This window comes from Schistocerca piceifrons, chromosome 6 (assembly GCF_021461385.2).
Source record: "Schistocerca piceifrons isolate TAMUIC-IGC-003096 chromosome 6, iqSchPice1.1, whole genome shotgun sequence".
NCBI lineage: Eukaryota > Metazoa > Arthropoda > Insecta > Orthoptera > Acrididae > Schistocerca > Schistocerca piceifrons.
Window position 1 is genome coordinate 274,852,220 of NC_060143.1, and position 17,973 is coordinate 274,870,192.

The 17,973-nt window shown below is 36.4% G+C and overlaps 1 protein-coding gene across 1 annotated transcript in view; it reads left to right on the forward strand.

The window, feature by feature from the left end:
* Positions 1–17,973, forward strand: part of LOC124803271 (odorant receptor Or1-like) — a 122,724-nt gene that overhangs the window by 63,984 nt on the left and 40,767 nt on the right. Inside the window, exons 3-4 of the mRNA XM_047264455.1 lie at positions 865–978; positions 9,882–10,037. Coding sequence (XP_047120411.1) covers positions 865–978; positions 9,882–10,037 — 270 coding nt within the window. The remainder of the gene's footprint in view (positions 1–864; positions 979–9,881; positions 10,038–17,973) is intronic.

The window sequence follows — 17,973 nt, forward strand, 5'->3', positions numbered from 1 at the left end:
GTATATCTTTCAAAGCAGCTGTTTAGAATTTCATTGGAAGTGATAAGGATCCTAAATTTGAGTGCATGATGGTGAATATGTTGAATAAATATTTTAAAAGTGCATTGTTCAGTGAGATTCAAGGTACTATTCCTCCATTTAACTTTCAACTGCTTTTCTAAACACATTGGTGCTGTCAGTTAGGAGCAGGAAGAACCAATGAAATGAAATGTCCAGGAAAAGGAACACAGATACAAGGGCAGATGGAACATCAACTGTTGTTGGATATTACACAGAGTGCAGCAGCATGTTGCTCACAGGAGAAACTGTACAAGAGAAGCTTGTGGGGGGAAAAAATAATAAGAAAAAATAAAAATAAAAAATGAAAAAAAGAAAATAATTAGTTTATAAAAGTAGGCTTAAATTTGGAGATTTTTCATAGCCTAAATGCATTACTTATTGTTTATTTTGACTTTCTTCTTATGTAATTATTATATGCAAACCAGTGCAGCATAAAAGCAGGCATTTTCTCATCATTTCATGGCTTATTTATGAGTAACTGTTTTGAGCTGGATAAAAACTGTGCTTAAATTTGGAATTTTCATATTAGACTGAATTAAACTCCATCAAATTATTGAAATCGGTTTTTAACTACCCTAATGTTGAAGCCAGTGTAATTTGGCTGTATCATCATTGGAAAAATCTATTGGAGAGAAACATTTTGTGATAAATCAACTGTGTGTGTGTGTGTGTGTGTGTGTGTGTAATAATATCAATTTGCAATTTGGCATACTAATGACTTGCAGAATTACAGTTTGTGAGTCTGGTTGATGCAGCTACACTGCTGTTAGCAGTAGCCTTACATGGTGTGCCTGTTTCTTGCAGCTGTTGCAGAGTGACTCAGATCCAACATCACTCTACAAGATGGTTTCCTCACTGCCTATTGTTATGTTCCAGACAGGACTCTTCTGCATCTTTGGACAGATGATAATTGACCAGGTAACAAATCTGCAGTTAATACTGGCTGTTGCCACCTTAGCTGCTTGCCAGAGCAGCTAAATTGTCCATTCAATAACAAAATATCACAGGCATATTTTTAAGTATAGTAGAGGGTGTCTCGAGTAAGAGAGTGAATAAGCATCCATGCCCTGAATTATTATCCAGTGGTGCAACACAGCATTGAAAGTTAATTGGGCCAAAGCCTACTCTTAGCCACCCCTTCGACTACAAATGTGTATATACACTCTTTCTCCATGGCAAGCTCCCTAATTATGTCCTGGAAGAAACTATGTTCCATCAGGTACATCTGATCATGCACTGACTTCTCATTTTCATCATTTGATAAAAGCTTGAATTCATACAGATGCTCCTTCATGGGACAAAAAGCTGAAAATCACTTGAATCTAGGTCAGTATTGTAATGTGGGTGTTACATCAACTCAAAACAAAGATTCTGAATGCACTGGTTTGTTTTCCCTACGTGTGAGGACTGGCATTATCTTGAAGCAAAATCACATCTTTTGAAAGCTGCCCTCTTCACTCCATTTGGAATTTGAGTTACAGATATTGTGGTAACTCATAGAAGCTGTCACTGCATATAGTTTGTAGTGGTACATGTTGCTATAAAGCATAGCAACACATCTCGCTATCCTCTTATTAGACCGATGGAAGACGTACATGTGAAAAACATGACTTTAATTAGTAATAGCATAAAAAACATCTACTGTGCCCAGGTTTGTGGGAATTTGTTTGCAGATATGAGAAAGAAAAATGCGAGCACAGTGGAGAAAGTGATGATGGATGTGTAATTTTGAATAGCCAGTGACAGGCCACTTGCACTTTGCAGTCATGCTTTGGGAGACTCCAAAGAAGAAAGAAGCCTGACGACAATGGTCAAGCACTACAGAAAAATGCATGTTGTTATATAGACTCTGTGCCATGCTATCTTCAGTTGTGAGTTGACAACTTACTTGAATACAGAAGAATTATGGGAACCATGCTTTGTGATTTCATAGTGAGTTGCTTAAATGTAGAACCTCTCTTATAGTCCTCATCACTCTGTGATCAGAAAAGATGTCAGTGGTCAAGTACGTGGCATTGCATAGCAGGACCACAATATCAAGAGCAAACAAGATGACAACCACAAAATTTGGAAGAGAAGGTAGCTGTATTGCAGGGAATCAGTAAAGACTTGGCATCTTGTGATATATTGATCACTTAAAATCAACCCACAACAAGAAAAACGCCCGAAGTTTGAACTTTAGAAGTGTAATGAGTTACCAGTGGATCTTTTATATCAAAAAACACTGTCATCATCAGCTTTCCTGCAGAAGCTCGGCTTCTGAACTTCTTTACTGCAGGCAGTGGTTACAGTGCAACTAAGAAATTCTTCAAATTACATTAAATGTGATTCTGACATTTCCAAACGCTTCCATCGTATGTATGTAATCTGAACAGTTTGTTCCTTTTTGTGCTTGTCTGTCAGTTGACCTGGTAGACTCACTGCCCAATGACTTGTCCAATTTTCCTACAGGTTTTTGAAGTGAATGCCCTGCCTGAACACTCTTTGTTGTCGTAGACAAATACACATCCACTTTTAACACTATGACTCTTATTCACAAGTAAATCTTTTTTTCCACTAAAGTAACTATCACTAAATGCAGCTTCATCCTGCAAGCAATATCTTCAGAATTGGGTCCTCCAGAGTACAGAAAGTGAACAACTCCTGTCATCTCTTCCATCGTGCACATGGACAATGTGGCATCATAACAAAAAGCCAACAGCAGCAGAGTCTGTCCACAGAAGCACAAGCAGCAGCAGGGAGACTGCTTAACCTCACAATGACAGAAGGCTCGCTGCATGTCCAGGATTTTGCTGCAGGCTGCCAAGTGGATCTCTGGTCAAAGTTGCCTAAGTCTCCTGCATCAGATTTGGCAAGAATGGTGGTGCTGTACCTAACAGTGTGCAGGTCCCATTGCTGCTGCAACTAATAGTGTCCAAGTCCCGCCAGTGCTGCAGTTAACAGTGTCCAAGTCCTGGTTGTGCTGCAGCTAACAGTATCCAAGTTCAAATGTTCAAGTGCGTGACAATTCCTTAGGGACCAAACTGCTGAGGTCATTGGTCCTAGATTTACACACTAACTAAACTAACTTAAACGAAGTTATGCTAAGAACAACACACACACCCATGCCCGAGGGAGGACTTCAACCTCTGGTGGGAGGGGCTGCGCAATCCATGACATGGCACCCCTAACCACACGGCCACTCCATGCAGCAGTGTCCAAGTTCTTGGGATGTTCTGCTGAGTATCTTTACTAACCAGAATCCTGTACACACAAACCGATTATGATTTTACATGATGTTGCTCATACCTTTGGTACATGGGCTATGCCCAGCTCTGTTTAAAAAGAATAGCTTAAATAATGTTATAGGATTGAGCTGTAAATGTTTGTTTTCACACCCCAGAGTTAATTCACTGCAAATAATAACCTCTAGCTGTGATCCTACAGTCAAATAGTCCATACATTGCCTGAAATGGAAAATTAATAAAATAAACAGAAATATTTAAGAAATGATAAATTAATAATTAATTAAAAATGGGTTTATTGTAATATCTGAAATTGATGCAGACAACACCTGAGAATTCTGCTTTATAATGTTTGTTCATGAAAGAATTCATAAAACAAATGGAATGTGGTCCTATGATAACCAATTACAACACAGACAAAAGATAGCCTTATTAAGGTGCAATGAAATTGTATTAAGTGGTAGCAGACACCCAAGGTTGATAGTCATCCAAGATGCAGAAAGAACTAAATTCATTTCTTGATCACAATACACGAAATATCTGTCAGTTCAAAATAATTCATCGTTCAGCATGACAATTTATACATTAAGGTGATAAAAGCATTTTTACAAACTATCGCCCAATATCCCTATTAACTACCTTCTCAAAAATTCTAGAAAAACTCATGCACAGGAGGATTGTAGACCATCTCAACTTCCACAGTATCTTAAGCAAAAATCAGTTTGGTTTTCGTGCCGGTCTTTGTACTGAACAGGCAATATTCTCTTTCAGTAACCAAGTTTTGGAAGCCATTAACAAAAAAATGTCTCCAGTGGGTATTTTTTTGTGATCTTACGAAAGCCTTTGACTGTATAAGCCACCAAATTCTTTTGAAAAAGGCAGAATACTATGGTTTAGGTGGTACTGTTGGCTTGTGGCTACAATCATATCATCTACAGGATCAGAAGCAGACTGTAATGCTAAATGGCTCTTCAGGAGAACCTGCCTCGTCTGAATGGGGCACGATAACGTGTGGTGTGCCTCAAGGCTCCGTTTTGGGCCCATTGCTTTTCCTCATCTTTATTAATGATCTTCCTCTTTGTTCTGAGACAATCAGCAAATTTACCCTGTTTGCCGATGATACCACAATTATAATTGACGATTTAATTGATCATGATCTTGAACAAACTACAAATACTGTTTTTAATGACATCTTAAATTGGTTCTCCTCAAATGGTCTCTCACTCAATGCAGATAAAACTCATTATATGAGGTTCCATACATCACAAAGTAATCCTGATGAAATTAACATAAAATGTAAAGATCAACCAATACAGAAAGTTGAAGATACAAAATTCCTGGGAGCTTACATAGACAGTAAACGTAATTGGTCAGTTCACATTCTTCATCTATGTAAAAAACTTAGCTCGGCAACATTTGCGTTGCAGGTAATTTCTTCAGTGGCTGAAGTTGACACTATTGAGGTTGCCTACTTTGGCTACTTCCACTCATTGATGTCATATGTTATCATATTCTGGGGGAACCAACCACTTGCAAAAAAAGTTTTCACCATCAAAAAAAAAGCAATCAGAATAATGTGTGGGGTCCATCAAAGACACTCTTGAAGGCACTTGTTTCGGAAGATAGGTATCCTAACAACTGCCTCACAGTATATTTTTTCCTTGCTGACCTTTGTGTGCAAAAATTATTCCATCTACCAAGACAACAGTAAATTCCATGGTTATAACACCAGAAACAAAAACAATCTACATTTTGAAATGAAACGTCTCACTCTGGTACAAAAAGGAGTTTACTATTCCAGCATTAAGCTGTTCAATGCTCTACCACTACATATCAAATGTGTTCATACAGAACTGCCAAAATTTAAACACGTTCTCAAAGATTACCTGACAGAGAAATCTTATTATACTGTGGATGAATATCTGAAAGAAAATGTATACCATCACTAAACTTATTGTGTCTAGAAGTAGTTCAATTGATTTTATTGTGCGTTTGGGCATTAGCACACTTTTTGTAACAACAGATTGGCTGTACATGTATTTACTCTTGTAGGCCTAATATCTGATTTAACTTTGTGCTCTTATCTTTAACCTTTATTTGAAACTCCTTTTTCTGTTAAATGGTTGTTATGTTATCTAGCTGACATTGTATCTGTTACTGTATTTATAGTATGTCTTACTTAAACTATGTACAATTTGCCATTGAATTGCCCTTGTATTTATTGTAAGTTTAAATTGAAACCTGTACAATTTGACACGTTCCATATCCTTGTGATTGACTCACTAACTGGATCTACGGAACAAGAAATAAATAAATAAATAAATAAACACAAGAGATAACAAGTAGCATCTCACCCTCTGTCTATTCTCAGTTCCATAATGCAAGCAGAAAAGTTATAGCTATTCTCTGAGGCACATTCAGACCTAGTGAAAATTAGAGTGTCTTCAACAGCTAAAGTATTGTAGTGGCCATTCACCAACCAGAATCAATCACCTACACAACTGAATAGACAGTGGGTTCATGTTACCATAGACAGATCCGCTTTTCATGTGATCTCAATTTAAAGTCCAGAATCACTCCCTTCAGATCACCATTCAAAAAGTGGCTATTTTCACTTGACTCCAGCAGTGTTCTGCCACTGTCTAACTCTCGCCACTAAAAATACATTGTTCTTATTTTCTACAGACATGATTTTGACTCAGTTCGACCACTTTCCACACTAAAATAATATATTACAACAATATTTGAATAAAGACATGTTGTACACGTTCGGTCACACTCAGACCATTATCAATAAATGTAAGTAAAGGTTTTTTATAAATAGATAATCTGACATTGTTGTGAAAGTGGGCTCATGTTTAATTACAGCAAAATGTTATTAAATATTGTTTAATAATTATCTATATCTGCTAGATAGGCATGTCTTTTGGTGCTCCTTTCAATGATAATGTCAGCTTGCTCATGACTGATTACTTTTAAATTACACTGGTTTTTTATATCAACTATAATTATATTTAAACAACAGTATTGACAAAATTAGTAACATATTCTATACATAACTACACAAGTACGATAAAATATGAGGTATTCAGGCTGCATTAAATTGCCGTTTTACTGTGGAATATATGATGCTCTGACAAACATTTGCATAAAGAAAAGGCTATAAAATGTAATAAATCAATAAATAAAATAGATACAGATATGTAGCCTTCAGGAATGATAGCTATAGTGCAATGATATCATCTGAGATATCATTTGTTGAAAGTGTAGGAGGTGTAAGAAAGTTTTTGTTTCCAAGGTTCACTGTGAAAACATTTAGTCTGTGTAAAGTATTAAGTTTTTTTTTTAATTTTTCAGGTATTGAAAATATTATTTCATTAGATGCAATTAATCTTTCTGAGATCGCAGATGTATTCAGATTTGCTCTACACTGAAGTGACAAAAGTCACGGGAAAGCAATATGTCCATATACAAAGGTTGGTAGTATTGTGTATACAAGGTATAAAAGGGCAGTGTGTTGGCAGAGCTGTCATTTATAATCAAGTGCTTCACATGGGGAGTTTTGTGACGTGATTATAACCACATGATAGGAATTAACAGACTTTGAATGTGGAATGGTAGTTGGAGCTGTAACACTTATATCGATTAGAAGTAGGTTTATATTATGTAACTATGTATCTGTAATTATGAAGTGTTTATTCTTTGTTAGTTAAGGTCAATGATTTGTGACAGGAAATTAGAGTTCTATAATGTATATGTGGAAAAATATAAATGATTGTTTAAAATAATGAAATTTTATAATATGTGTATATATATAAGAAAAAAACAATGTGTATTGGAAGCTGGTTCATGCTTAGCGCACTTGTGTTTGTAAAATGTAAAAGATGTAGGGAAGTCCTTCCACAATGGAAGTGGCATGGCGCGATGTAAAAGGTAGTTTTGGTGGTCAAACTTGGCAGCTCCTTGGTGTGAACGATATGCAGTCAGTGGCTAGCCATTGCACGGTACACATCGACGGGGCCAAGGGAGGCAATTGGAAGCCACTTTGCAAGGAATTTTGCCTCGAATGTGGACTTGGGTGTTGCTTGCTATTCTCGGCAATAAGGAATGGCTCTAATATGTTAAAAGTCCATCACCAACAAGAAATTTTATAGAGCATTCAAACATCACTAGCCACGAGTACAGTTAGCCACCATGTTGCTTGCCACCACAACTTTGCCACTGCTCCATGAACTTCATGCATACAGATATGTATAAGGTCATGGACCAGTTAATTTGTGTGAGTGATTTTAATAATAGTCCAAATGCTATAAATCTGTGTTTGGAATCATATCTTCTATCCTTATCATGAACCTATACAGGGTCCCCTCCTAAGTGTTTATAGAACCGAGTATCCTGTTTCAACTGAACTATGATTGATTTAAGTGGTCTAAAATTATTATTTATCATGTTAACAGAATCTTCCATCGGTTCTTGGTAGAACAGCATTATAATAAATGAAAAGCACCAGTTTGCTTTTGTTCTGCAATATTACTTTTATTGTTAAACAGTTTTCGGCTTACAAGGCCATCTTCAGGCATTTACTGAGTATTATCACTACTCACTATCACTGCCACTATAATACTCAGTAAATGTCTGAAGATGGTCTTGTAAGCTGAAAACCAGTTAACAGTAAAAGTAATATTGTAGAACAAAAGCAAACTGGTGCTTTTTATTTATTATTATTTATTTTTGTCAAATGTGCAAGGATTAGCAAACATTGAAGTTAAAACTACAAAAGTGAAGTTAGTGAGAATTTTGCTAAAGTACTCTCAGTTTGGTGCAAAGTATCATTTTGCAAAAACATAGTGCTAGATTGTGTAAATGTTACTGCCTAAAATACCTGCTTCACAGGTGATGAAAAAGGCAAATAAGTTAAAGTCGTTTGAAACATAATTTAGTCTTGATTACTATCATGAATGATTTCTTTGAAGTTATTTCAGCTCAGTGTTGAATAATTTGCCTTGAAAAGTAAAATATGAACTATCCCCAGTGAAGTCAAGAAGTGACTTTGTTTGAATTAATTTTTGCTACTGAAACAACCATAGAATTTGACTAGTGATACTATACCAGTTTATGGGTCCCCATCATATTCTTCATATAATAGAAAGATAATTGGAATATTATTGCTACTAAGGAAAACAAATATAAGCAGAGGGATATGAACAGTGTAATTATTATATTATTTATCGTTATTTGTGGTTTTTACATGTCAGTTAAGTCAGAAGCCACCCATGTTCAAAATTAGTTCTGCACTTCTTGCAGTAACATTTCAGTACTGATTCAAGTAATGATCTTGAGTGTAGCTGTTATTAGTATGAGTTTGGTACATTTTTGCTTTTTATTATTACTGATTTGTGCATTATTGGTAACTGCTGCTACCCACAGCTCAGAGTGCCCTGTGTCTGTTATGGTTATGTTCAGCTACTTGGAGACCATTTGCACTCATTTGTGGACTTAATGTTCCTAAACAATTATGGAATTTTTATGGACGATGATGTGCTATGTCACTGAGTCACAGTTGTTCACAATTGGTTTGAAGAACATCCAGGACAATTTGAGTGAATGATTTGGCTTCCCAGATGGCCAAACATGAATCCTCTTGAACATTTATGGGACGTAATTGAGCTGTCCATTCATGCATAAAGTCCTGCCCTGGCAATACTTTTGCAATTATGGATGGCTATAGAAGCAGTATGGCTCAGTATTTCTGCAGGAGACTTCCAATGACTTGTTGAGTCCATATCATGTTGAGTTGCTGCTACAACAGGCAAAAGAAGGTCCAACATAATATTAGGAGGTATCCAATGACTTTTGTCACTTCAGTGTATTATGGATCTGTGATTTATTATAGAATTTCTAAGAGTTGTAAGTAGCTGTATTTCAGACCATCTTCCACTCCACCATTTCTGGTGCATTTACTGCACACACTGTGCAAGCAACTGCCGTCCAAATCCCCTGTACTGGTTCTACCGTTCCCAGCCATCACTTCCGCTTGCTCAGTCACAGCATGCCAATCGGTCCTGGGCCTGCCAGCTAGAATTCAGCTGCAGAATCAAATTCATCTCCTACTGATTCTAGTTGGTCAAATAACTTGCCTACTCGTAACAGAGCTGGAGCCTAAGGTTGGATAAATTGGGCTATCTGAGTTAAGGATGCTCCATCTTTTCTGGTGTGTCTGTAATTTGGCACCTTCGCCTGCCTGACCTTGCTATGATGTTAAGTATCTAGCTTGGTGATGCACCCACAAAACTGTGATATCAGCGGATGCTCCTTGTTGAAATTCTGTCTAGCTGTTATGGTTTGACCAGCCTTCATCAGCTTTTTGCACTGCCAGGGAAAGCTTAGGAATTTTACTTGGCTACAGAAAATACATCATTTCAGAGTGCAACAGTATTCTCTGGTGTTTTGGCGACATGTGCATTTAAAAACTTAATGGACAGTGTATTAAGAAGTATTTTTTCAAAAGTGTTACTTTCTAAGCTTATTACTAAATTTTTTACCCTCAGATATACTGCAGTGGCACAGCTACTATGTAAGATAGTGCACATTTTACAGAGTGAGCGTCTGCCAGCAACTGCATTCGGCAGTGGTTGGCTAGAGGGCAACATCCGCCTGCGGAGAGCACTGCTGCTGCTGATGCGACGTGCAGCCACTCCACTCCGTATCACTGTGGGCAGAATGTACCCACTCTCCAGGCACACCTATCTGCAGGTCAGGCCACTGGCTCATTCACAACAGATGAAAAGTGCCCCTCACCCCATATGCACATTGCTGTCTGTCAGTAGGCACCGTAATGCCATAATGTGGTGGCCATGTGACCATATTCATTAGCTTTTAGCCCTCACTGGCCACCCTGATACTTCAATATGAGAGTAAGGAAAGTTTACTTTCACAGTAAATACATGTCACAGTGTCTACACGTTTGTAGCTTTGCCCTCTACTTTGTGGTGCTTAACGTTGTTTCATTTAAAGCTGTGTTCAGTGTCTGCAAATGCACCCACATATATATTCCACAAACCAGTGTACAGTGTACTGTAGAGGCTATGTTAAACTGAAAATAGCCAGGCCTTACTGTAGTCGAGAGAAAATTACTAAGTATGTGCCTCCATACATGCCATAACCTCTCTCATCTCTTTCACATAATATGTGTAAAAGATATGTGATAGAAACCGTAATCATTGCACAGTATTTCTCGCTACACTACAGAAATGTCACCTTTTTCCATTAATTCCCATTCAAGTTCCCTAATCATTTCCATTACTATTTTGTATGAGCTTTACAGACCTATTATGACCTTAGCAAGGACCTCTCAGTCCTTTGACTTCATAAGGACCTCAAATATTACATCAGTACTAAAAAGATGGCCACATTAGTTTCACATAACCAATCTCCTTAAGAGGTGCTCTTCATTTTCACAGAACTGATCAAGAAATTTGTTTTTCATGCATCTGTTTTACGACTGATTTTGTATGTTCATACCGTTTCATATTGCCTTTTAATGTTACCCTTATGTATTTGTGTGATGTGGCATGTTCCAGACATTTACCGCTAGCAATTTAATTAGATACTACTAGATTCTTTCTCATACTTGTTAACATTTATCCATTCATTCATCCACCAATCTATCCATCTAGTCAGTGTCTAGTGACTGCCCAAATGGGGACATGGAGACAGTGAGTTAACCACTACTGTTGGCTGGTCCCTATTGTTTTTTTCTGAGACACTTAAACAGTGTCTCTGTATTTCTGCTAATGTTTTTACAATTGTCCTTTGTACTGCATTTTAAAATGGTTCTTCAAATGGGAAACACACATTGCCTGGTGATTAATAAAAATGTCTCAACTGAAATTTGTGAGCAACTATTAAATAACTAAGCAATGACATTACTGTGATTGATAAATTGCTAAAGAAATTGTGACCGATTATAAATATTCCAGGCACAATTAGCCAGTCTAGAAGTGTCAGTTTGTGTCTAAAATATTAGTAGTGCTCTGCTTGCACATCAATCTTTTCTTAACTTGTCACAAATATGTATCGCACTAAAGAGAAGGTAATATTATCTCTTTGTTTAGTGCTTAATGATTTTCTGACCATAGTACTTTCAGGTCATCTGTCACTATGCAAATGTATACTCACAACAATAGTACAATAGCATGATTAAAGAAATTGCAGAATTGAGTGATATTCAGCATAATGTATTCACACTTCAAGAGTGAACATTTTCTCACACAACAGCTAATCATCCACACAACTGTTTAACACAGATTTTAGATTGTTATCCATATATTAGTACTTAACATAACTATTTCCTTAATCTCTGCTTGTAACTAATATTACAAAGAACATCTTATCATTAAAATGCTGATCATATTGGCTGAATTAATTACTTATATGTTGCTGTCTGCAGTTTCATAGATACATAAATTTAACATTACTACTGATAATTTTTACTTTTTGCTACATAAATTTAATTTTAGTCTGCTGTCACCTGCATTTCTTCATTCATACATCATGTTCCATAAATCCAATTAACTCTCAATTATGATTATGGAAAATACCTCCATGTTACTCTTATGAGGAAAAAAGCTACTAGGAAGGGGAAAGAAACAGAAATCCAGTGCCCTTCCTCCTACAAATCTCAGCTGCTGTTTTTACCTACTACTTCACACTAAGAATTATTTTATAACAACAAAAATAATCAATTTTTGAAGATAAAAGTGATTGTATAGGTAAAAAAATCTACTCTCCAAGTGACAGCAGAACACACATATAAAAGGTATTACAGTTTGCAAGCTTCCAGAGGTAGTGACTCTTCTGGCAGAAGGGTTGAAGGGAAGGAAGATGAGCGAAGGAAAAAAACTCGTGAGGTTTAGGAAAAAGAGGTAGAGTTTTGAAAAGTCACCCAGAATCCAAAGTCAGGGGAGAGTTACCTCATGGATGAGAAGAAAAGACTTTTTTTTTCATCCTGTCTGGCAAATCCCTCCACCGCTTGGTGAGTAGATTTTTTTATCCATCCACTTACTTGTATAAGAGTTAATGTAGCTTCATTGAGTTTAAAGAAAAATACAGACTTCTTATACAAGGTGTCCCAGAAATGTTGCAACAAACTTCCAGGGGAGGCAGGACACATCATAAGGATTGAGAATTGCACAGGAACCCAGGAGTAAATGGTAGCAGAGTTAGAAGATTGTAATGGAGACAAGAGAGTGATTCGTTTGCAACATTTATTGGACATAATGTGTGCACACAATGTACGACATGAATACAGATCTAATGTTACAACAGATACCTTAAGTTTTGCACTACCAGATGCCATGCATGCTTCACACCAACAGAGTACTGACTGTCGGATGCTCTTAGATTAGATTAGACATTAGATTAGATTAGATTAATACTAGTTCCATGGATCATGAATACGATATTTCGTAATGATGTGGAACGAGTCGAATTTTCTAATACATGACATAATTAGGTTAATTTAACAACATACTTAAGTTAATATAACAACTTTATTTTTTGTGTTTTTTGTTTTTCTTTATTTTTTATTTTTATTTTTTTTTTATTTTTTAAATATTTTTTTTATTTTTTCTTAATTTATATCTAAAAATTCCTCTATGGAGTAGAAGGAGTTGTCATTCAGAAATTCTTTTAATTTCTTCTTAAATACTTGTTGGTTATCTGTCAGACTTTTGATACTATTTGGTAAGTGACCAAAGACTTTAGTGCCAGTATAATTCACCCCTTTCTGTGCCAAAGTTAGATTTAATCTTGAATAGTGAAGATCATCCTTTCTCCTAGTATTGTAGTTATGCACACTGCTATTACTTTTGAATTGGGTTTGGTTGTTAATAACAAATTTCATAAGAGAGTATATATACTGAGAAGCTACTGTGAATATCCCTAGATCCTTAAATAAATGTCTGCAGGATGATCTTGGGTGGACTCCAGCTATTATTCTGATTACACGCTTTTGTGCAATAAATACTTTATTCCTCAGTGACGAATTCCCCCAAAATATGATGCCATATGAAAGCAATGAGTGAAAATAGGCGTAGTAAGCTAATTTACTAAGATGTTTATCACCAAAATTTGCAATGACCCTTATTGCATAAGTAGCTGAACTCAAACGTTTCAGCAGATCATCAATGTGTTTCTTCCAATTTAATCTCTCATCAATGGACACACCTAAAAATTTGGAATATTCTACCTTAGCTATATGCTTCTGATTAAGGTCTATATTTATTAATGGTGTCATACCATTCCCTGTACGGAACTGTATGTACTGTGTCTTATCAAAATTCAGTGAGAGTCCATTTACAAGGAACCACTTAGTAATTTTCTGAAAGACAGTATTGACAATTTCATCAGTTAATTCTTGTTTGTCAGGTGTGATTACTATACTTGCATCATCAGCAAAGAGAACTAACTTTGCCTCTTCATGAATATAGAATGGCAAGTCATTAATATATAATAAGAACAACAAAGGACCCAAGACTGACCCTTGTGGAACCCCATTCTTGATAGTTCCCCAGTTTGAGGAATGTGCTGATCTTTGCATGTTACGAGAACTACTTATTTCAACTTTCTGCACTCTTCCAGTTAGGTACGAATTAAACCATTTGTGCACTGTCCCACTCATGCCACAATACTTGAGCTTGTCTAGCTGAATTTCATGATTTACACAATCAAAAGCCTTTGAGAGATCACAAAAAATCCCAATGGGTGGTGTTCGGTTATTCAGATAATTCAAAATTTGACTGGTGAAAGCATATATGGCATTTTCTGTTGAAAAACCTTTCTGGAAACCAAACTGACATTTTGTTAGTACTTCATTTTTACAGATATGTGAAGCTACTCTTGAATACATTACTTTCTCAAAAATTTTGGATAAAGCTGTTAGAAGGGAGATTGGATGGTAATTGTTGACATCAGATCTATCCCCCTTTTTATGCAAAGGTATAACAATAGCATATTTCAGTCTATCAGGGAAAATGCCCTGTTCCAGAGAGCTATTACACTGGTGGCTGAGAATCTTACTTATCTGTTGAGAACAAGCTTTTAGTATTTTGCTGGAAATGCCATCAATTCCATGTGAGTTTTTGCTTTTAAGCAAGTTTATTATTTTCCTAATTTCAGAGGGAGAAGTGGGTGAGATTTCAATTGTATCAAATTGCATAGGTATGGCCTCTTCCATTAACAGCCTAGCATCTTCTAATGAACACCTGGATCCTACTATATCCACAACATTTAGAAAATGATTATTAAAAATATTTTCAACTTCTGACTTTTTGTTCGTAAAGTTTTCATTCAATTTGATGGTAATACTGTCTTCCTCTGCTCTTGGTTGACCTGTTTCTCTTTTAATAATATTCCAAATTGTTTTAATTTTATTATCAGAGTTGCTGATTTCAGACATGATACACATACTCCTGGATTTTTTAATAACTTTTCTTAATATAACACAGTAGTTTTTATAATTTTTGATAGTTTCTGGGTCACTACTCTTTCTTGCTGTCAGATACATTTCCCTTTTCCGGTTACAAGATATTTTTATACCCTTAGTAAGCCATGGTTTGTTACAAGGTTTCTTACGAGTATATTTAACTATTTTCTTGGGGAAGCAGTTTTCAAATGCATTTACAAAAATGTCATGAAATAAATTATATTTTAAATTGGCATCAGGTTCACGGTACACCTCATCCCAGTCTAACTGCTGTAGGCTTTCCCTGAAATTTGCAATTGTTAAATCGTTGACTGAACATACTATTTTGGAGGACTGTTTAGTATTGCTGAATGGAGCTATGTCATATATTGTAACTAGCTGTGCACCATGATCAGAAAGACCATTCTCAACAGGCTGAGCATTTCTCTGGTTAAACTTATCTTGGTCTATAAAGAAGTTATCTATCAGTGAGCTGCTATCCTTTACCACCCGAGTAGAAAAATCAATAACGGGTGTCAAATTGAAAGAACTGAGTAATACTTCAAGGTCATTTTTCCTATTACCCTCTTTCAGAGAATCTACATTGAAGTCCCCACAAATAATAATTTGCTTCCCCCTGTCTGACAGATAGCACAACAAGGAGTCCAAATTTTTCAGAAATAGATGAAAATTTCCTGATGGGGACCTATATACAGTTACAATTATAAATGTGCCTTTATTTAATTTAAGCTCACATGCACATGCTTCTATATGTTTCTCTACACAAAACACACCAGTAGTTTATTTGATTGTAGCAGCTGTGCAGATGATTCTTGCAATGAGATCCATTCAGACTGCACACGATCGTGGTATATGAGAGATTTCATGGCTCCCCATAGAAAGAAATCAAGGCTTGACAAATCTGTTGAGTGTGGGGCAAGGGAACTGGCCACCATGCACAATCCACTGGTGTGGGAATGACCTGTTCAAATGCCTATGAACAGCTAATCCAAAATCAGCTGGCTCCTCACCATGTTGGAACCACATGCTGCACCTCACATTTGTAGGAACATCTTCAAGCAAGCCAGAAAGAATCTGTTCCAGAAAGGTCTGATAATTTGTAGTGATAAAGCGAGGTGGTAAAAGGTATGGCGCAACTAAGAAATCGCTGACCAAATCCACCCACACATTAACTTTGAATGGATGTGCTTCACGGTGCCACACACCATGGGAGTTTTCTGTTGCTTATTATGATGATTGAATACATCATCCCTAGTGAATATGTCTTTATCAGTGAACAACACATTATCTGGGAAATGCACATATCAACCACTTTGTTGCAGAAATCACTGTGCAAAATGCACATGTAAAGGATGGTTGGTCGACGAGGTGCAATAATTACACTCTTTGGAAATGAAAGGAATATGTGAGAACTCAGTGTACAAAACATCTTTGATGCAGCTACAAGACATTCTTACATCTGAGTCAATAACATGTATGTTGGTGCTTGGACTAGCCCCTATGGCATCCAACACACTTTATTCCCTAACGATGGAATACACCAATTGTAGCATCACCCATACCTGCACAAATTTTGATGCAAGTGTGCAAACAAACCATAGTGTGATTAATGTCTGCCTGGGAAGTGTTCTCAATAAATGCATCTAGCAGCTTGTCCATTGCAGTCAGCTATTCCATAAATTAAGTGCATGTCTGTGAGCTTACCATTCATATACCGTTCCATGCTCGTCACATGCTGGCTAGGGCTCAAATGAGGAAGTCCTCATGTCCTCCTCCAGCACTCCTAGTGGTGCTCCTCTCCAGTAACCTCATGAACAGCACCACCTAGTGGTGTGTGATAACATTTGCAGCCATGGGTTGCTATGCAATTCCTAATCCTTATGACGTGCAACTCCTTCCCTAGATGTTTGTTTAACGTTTCTGGGAAACACTGTGTAATGAAACAGGTAAAACCCTGTATAATATTGACACTAGTGTTGATAGGAATCTAAATCCTGAGCCTGAATATTGTGATAAATTGTAGAAGGAGTTGCTAATAATATACTCTTTTACTTAGTTTCTGAATATCTGGGGATTTCCAATCTCCTTTCTGTAGTCTACTGGTAACCTATAACTTTTGCCCCAGGATATAAAACCCCATAGTGAACTCTAAACAGGGATGCATAATCTAAGTGAAAATTATTTTTATTTCTGGTAGTCAGTTTTAAACTTGATTCTAATTTCACTCTTATTATTGACCACAAATACCATTTGGTAGAAAATTTCAACACTGTAAATGATGGTTAAAAAACTCTTCCAAATTTTATCAGAAATAGATAAGAGTTTGTCCTGGATTTTGGTAGGCAACGTTCTCTTTAAAAATTGGAGAATATCTGCTTCAGCTTCAGGCATTCTTGTTCCCAATAATTTCCCTCTTTAAAATATTTCTCTTAATTGTTCTTGAATGCTGTGAAACCAATAGTTTGCCTTGAAAGTGCCCTCCTTCTTTTTGTATACTGTGTGCATATTGGTAGCTTCTATTGCCCATGGGCTGCATCCCATTGCATGTATCTACTGAAAAATTTTATCCTCTGGCTTTTTGACCAGCTTTCTGGTATAAACCTAGGGAAACATATATTAATTTGGATAAAAGTACTGAACTACAGAAGATGAAGATGCTATCTTTTAACTTGTATAAATAAGCTGAGTGACTTGTTTCTGCCTCCAGGACACCATGTATTCAGCAGATCTGATGTCATTGAAAGTAGGACTATTAACATTTACTTATAAGTGGTTGAGTTTAGTTCTCAAGATTTGCACTGCCATATTGCCCGCAATTGGTACTTTATTTTCAGCTTTTGTACTCCATTCCTTCCTAACAGGTCACATGTTAAACATGACCTTGTTACATGCTGCTTTCAAACTTTTGTTAGCGGATTATTTAACTGAGTTGACACAAGTCTTCACATCACTCAATTCTCTCATATGTAGTCTACACATGTTGTTGTTGATAGATTGTTGAATTGTATCAATTTAGCTTTGATGTTCTTGACTTGAATGTCCTGCTCTAAATTAAACATCTAAAATCTTTTTGCTATTTGAACAGTGATCCAATTGCTGTTTGTAATTTATAAATGCCTTTTCAGCCTCAGTTATCATTTATTATCATGACTTTGCCTTCATTTGCAAAATTTATTGTCATGCTTTGTTATGCCATTTTGTGAA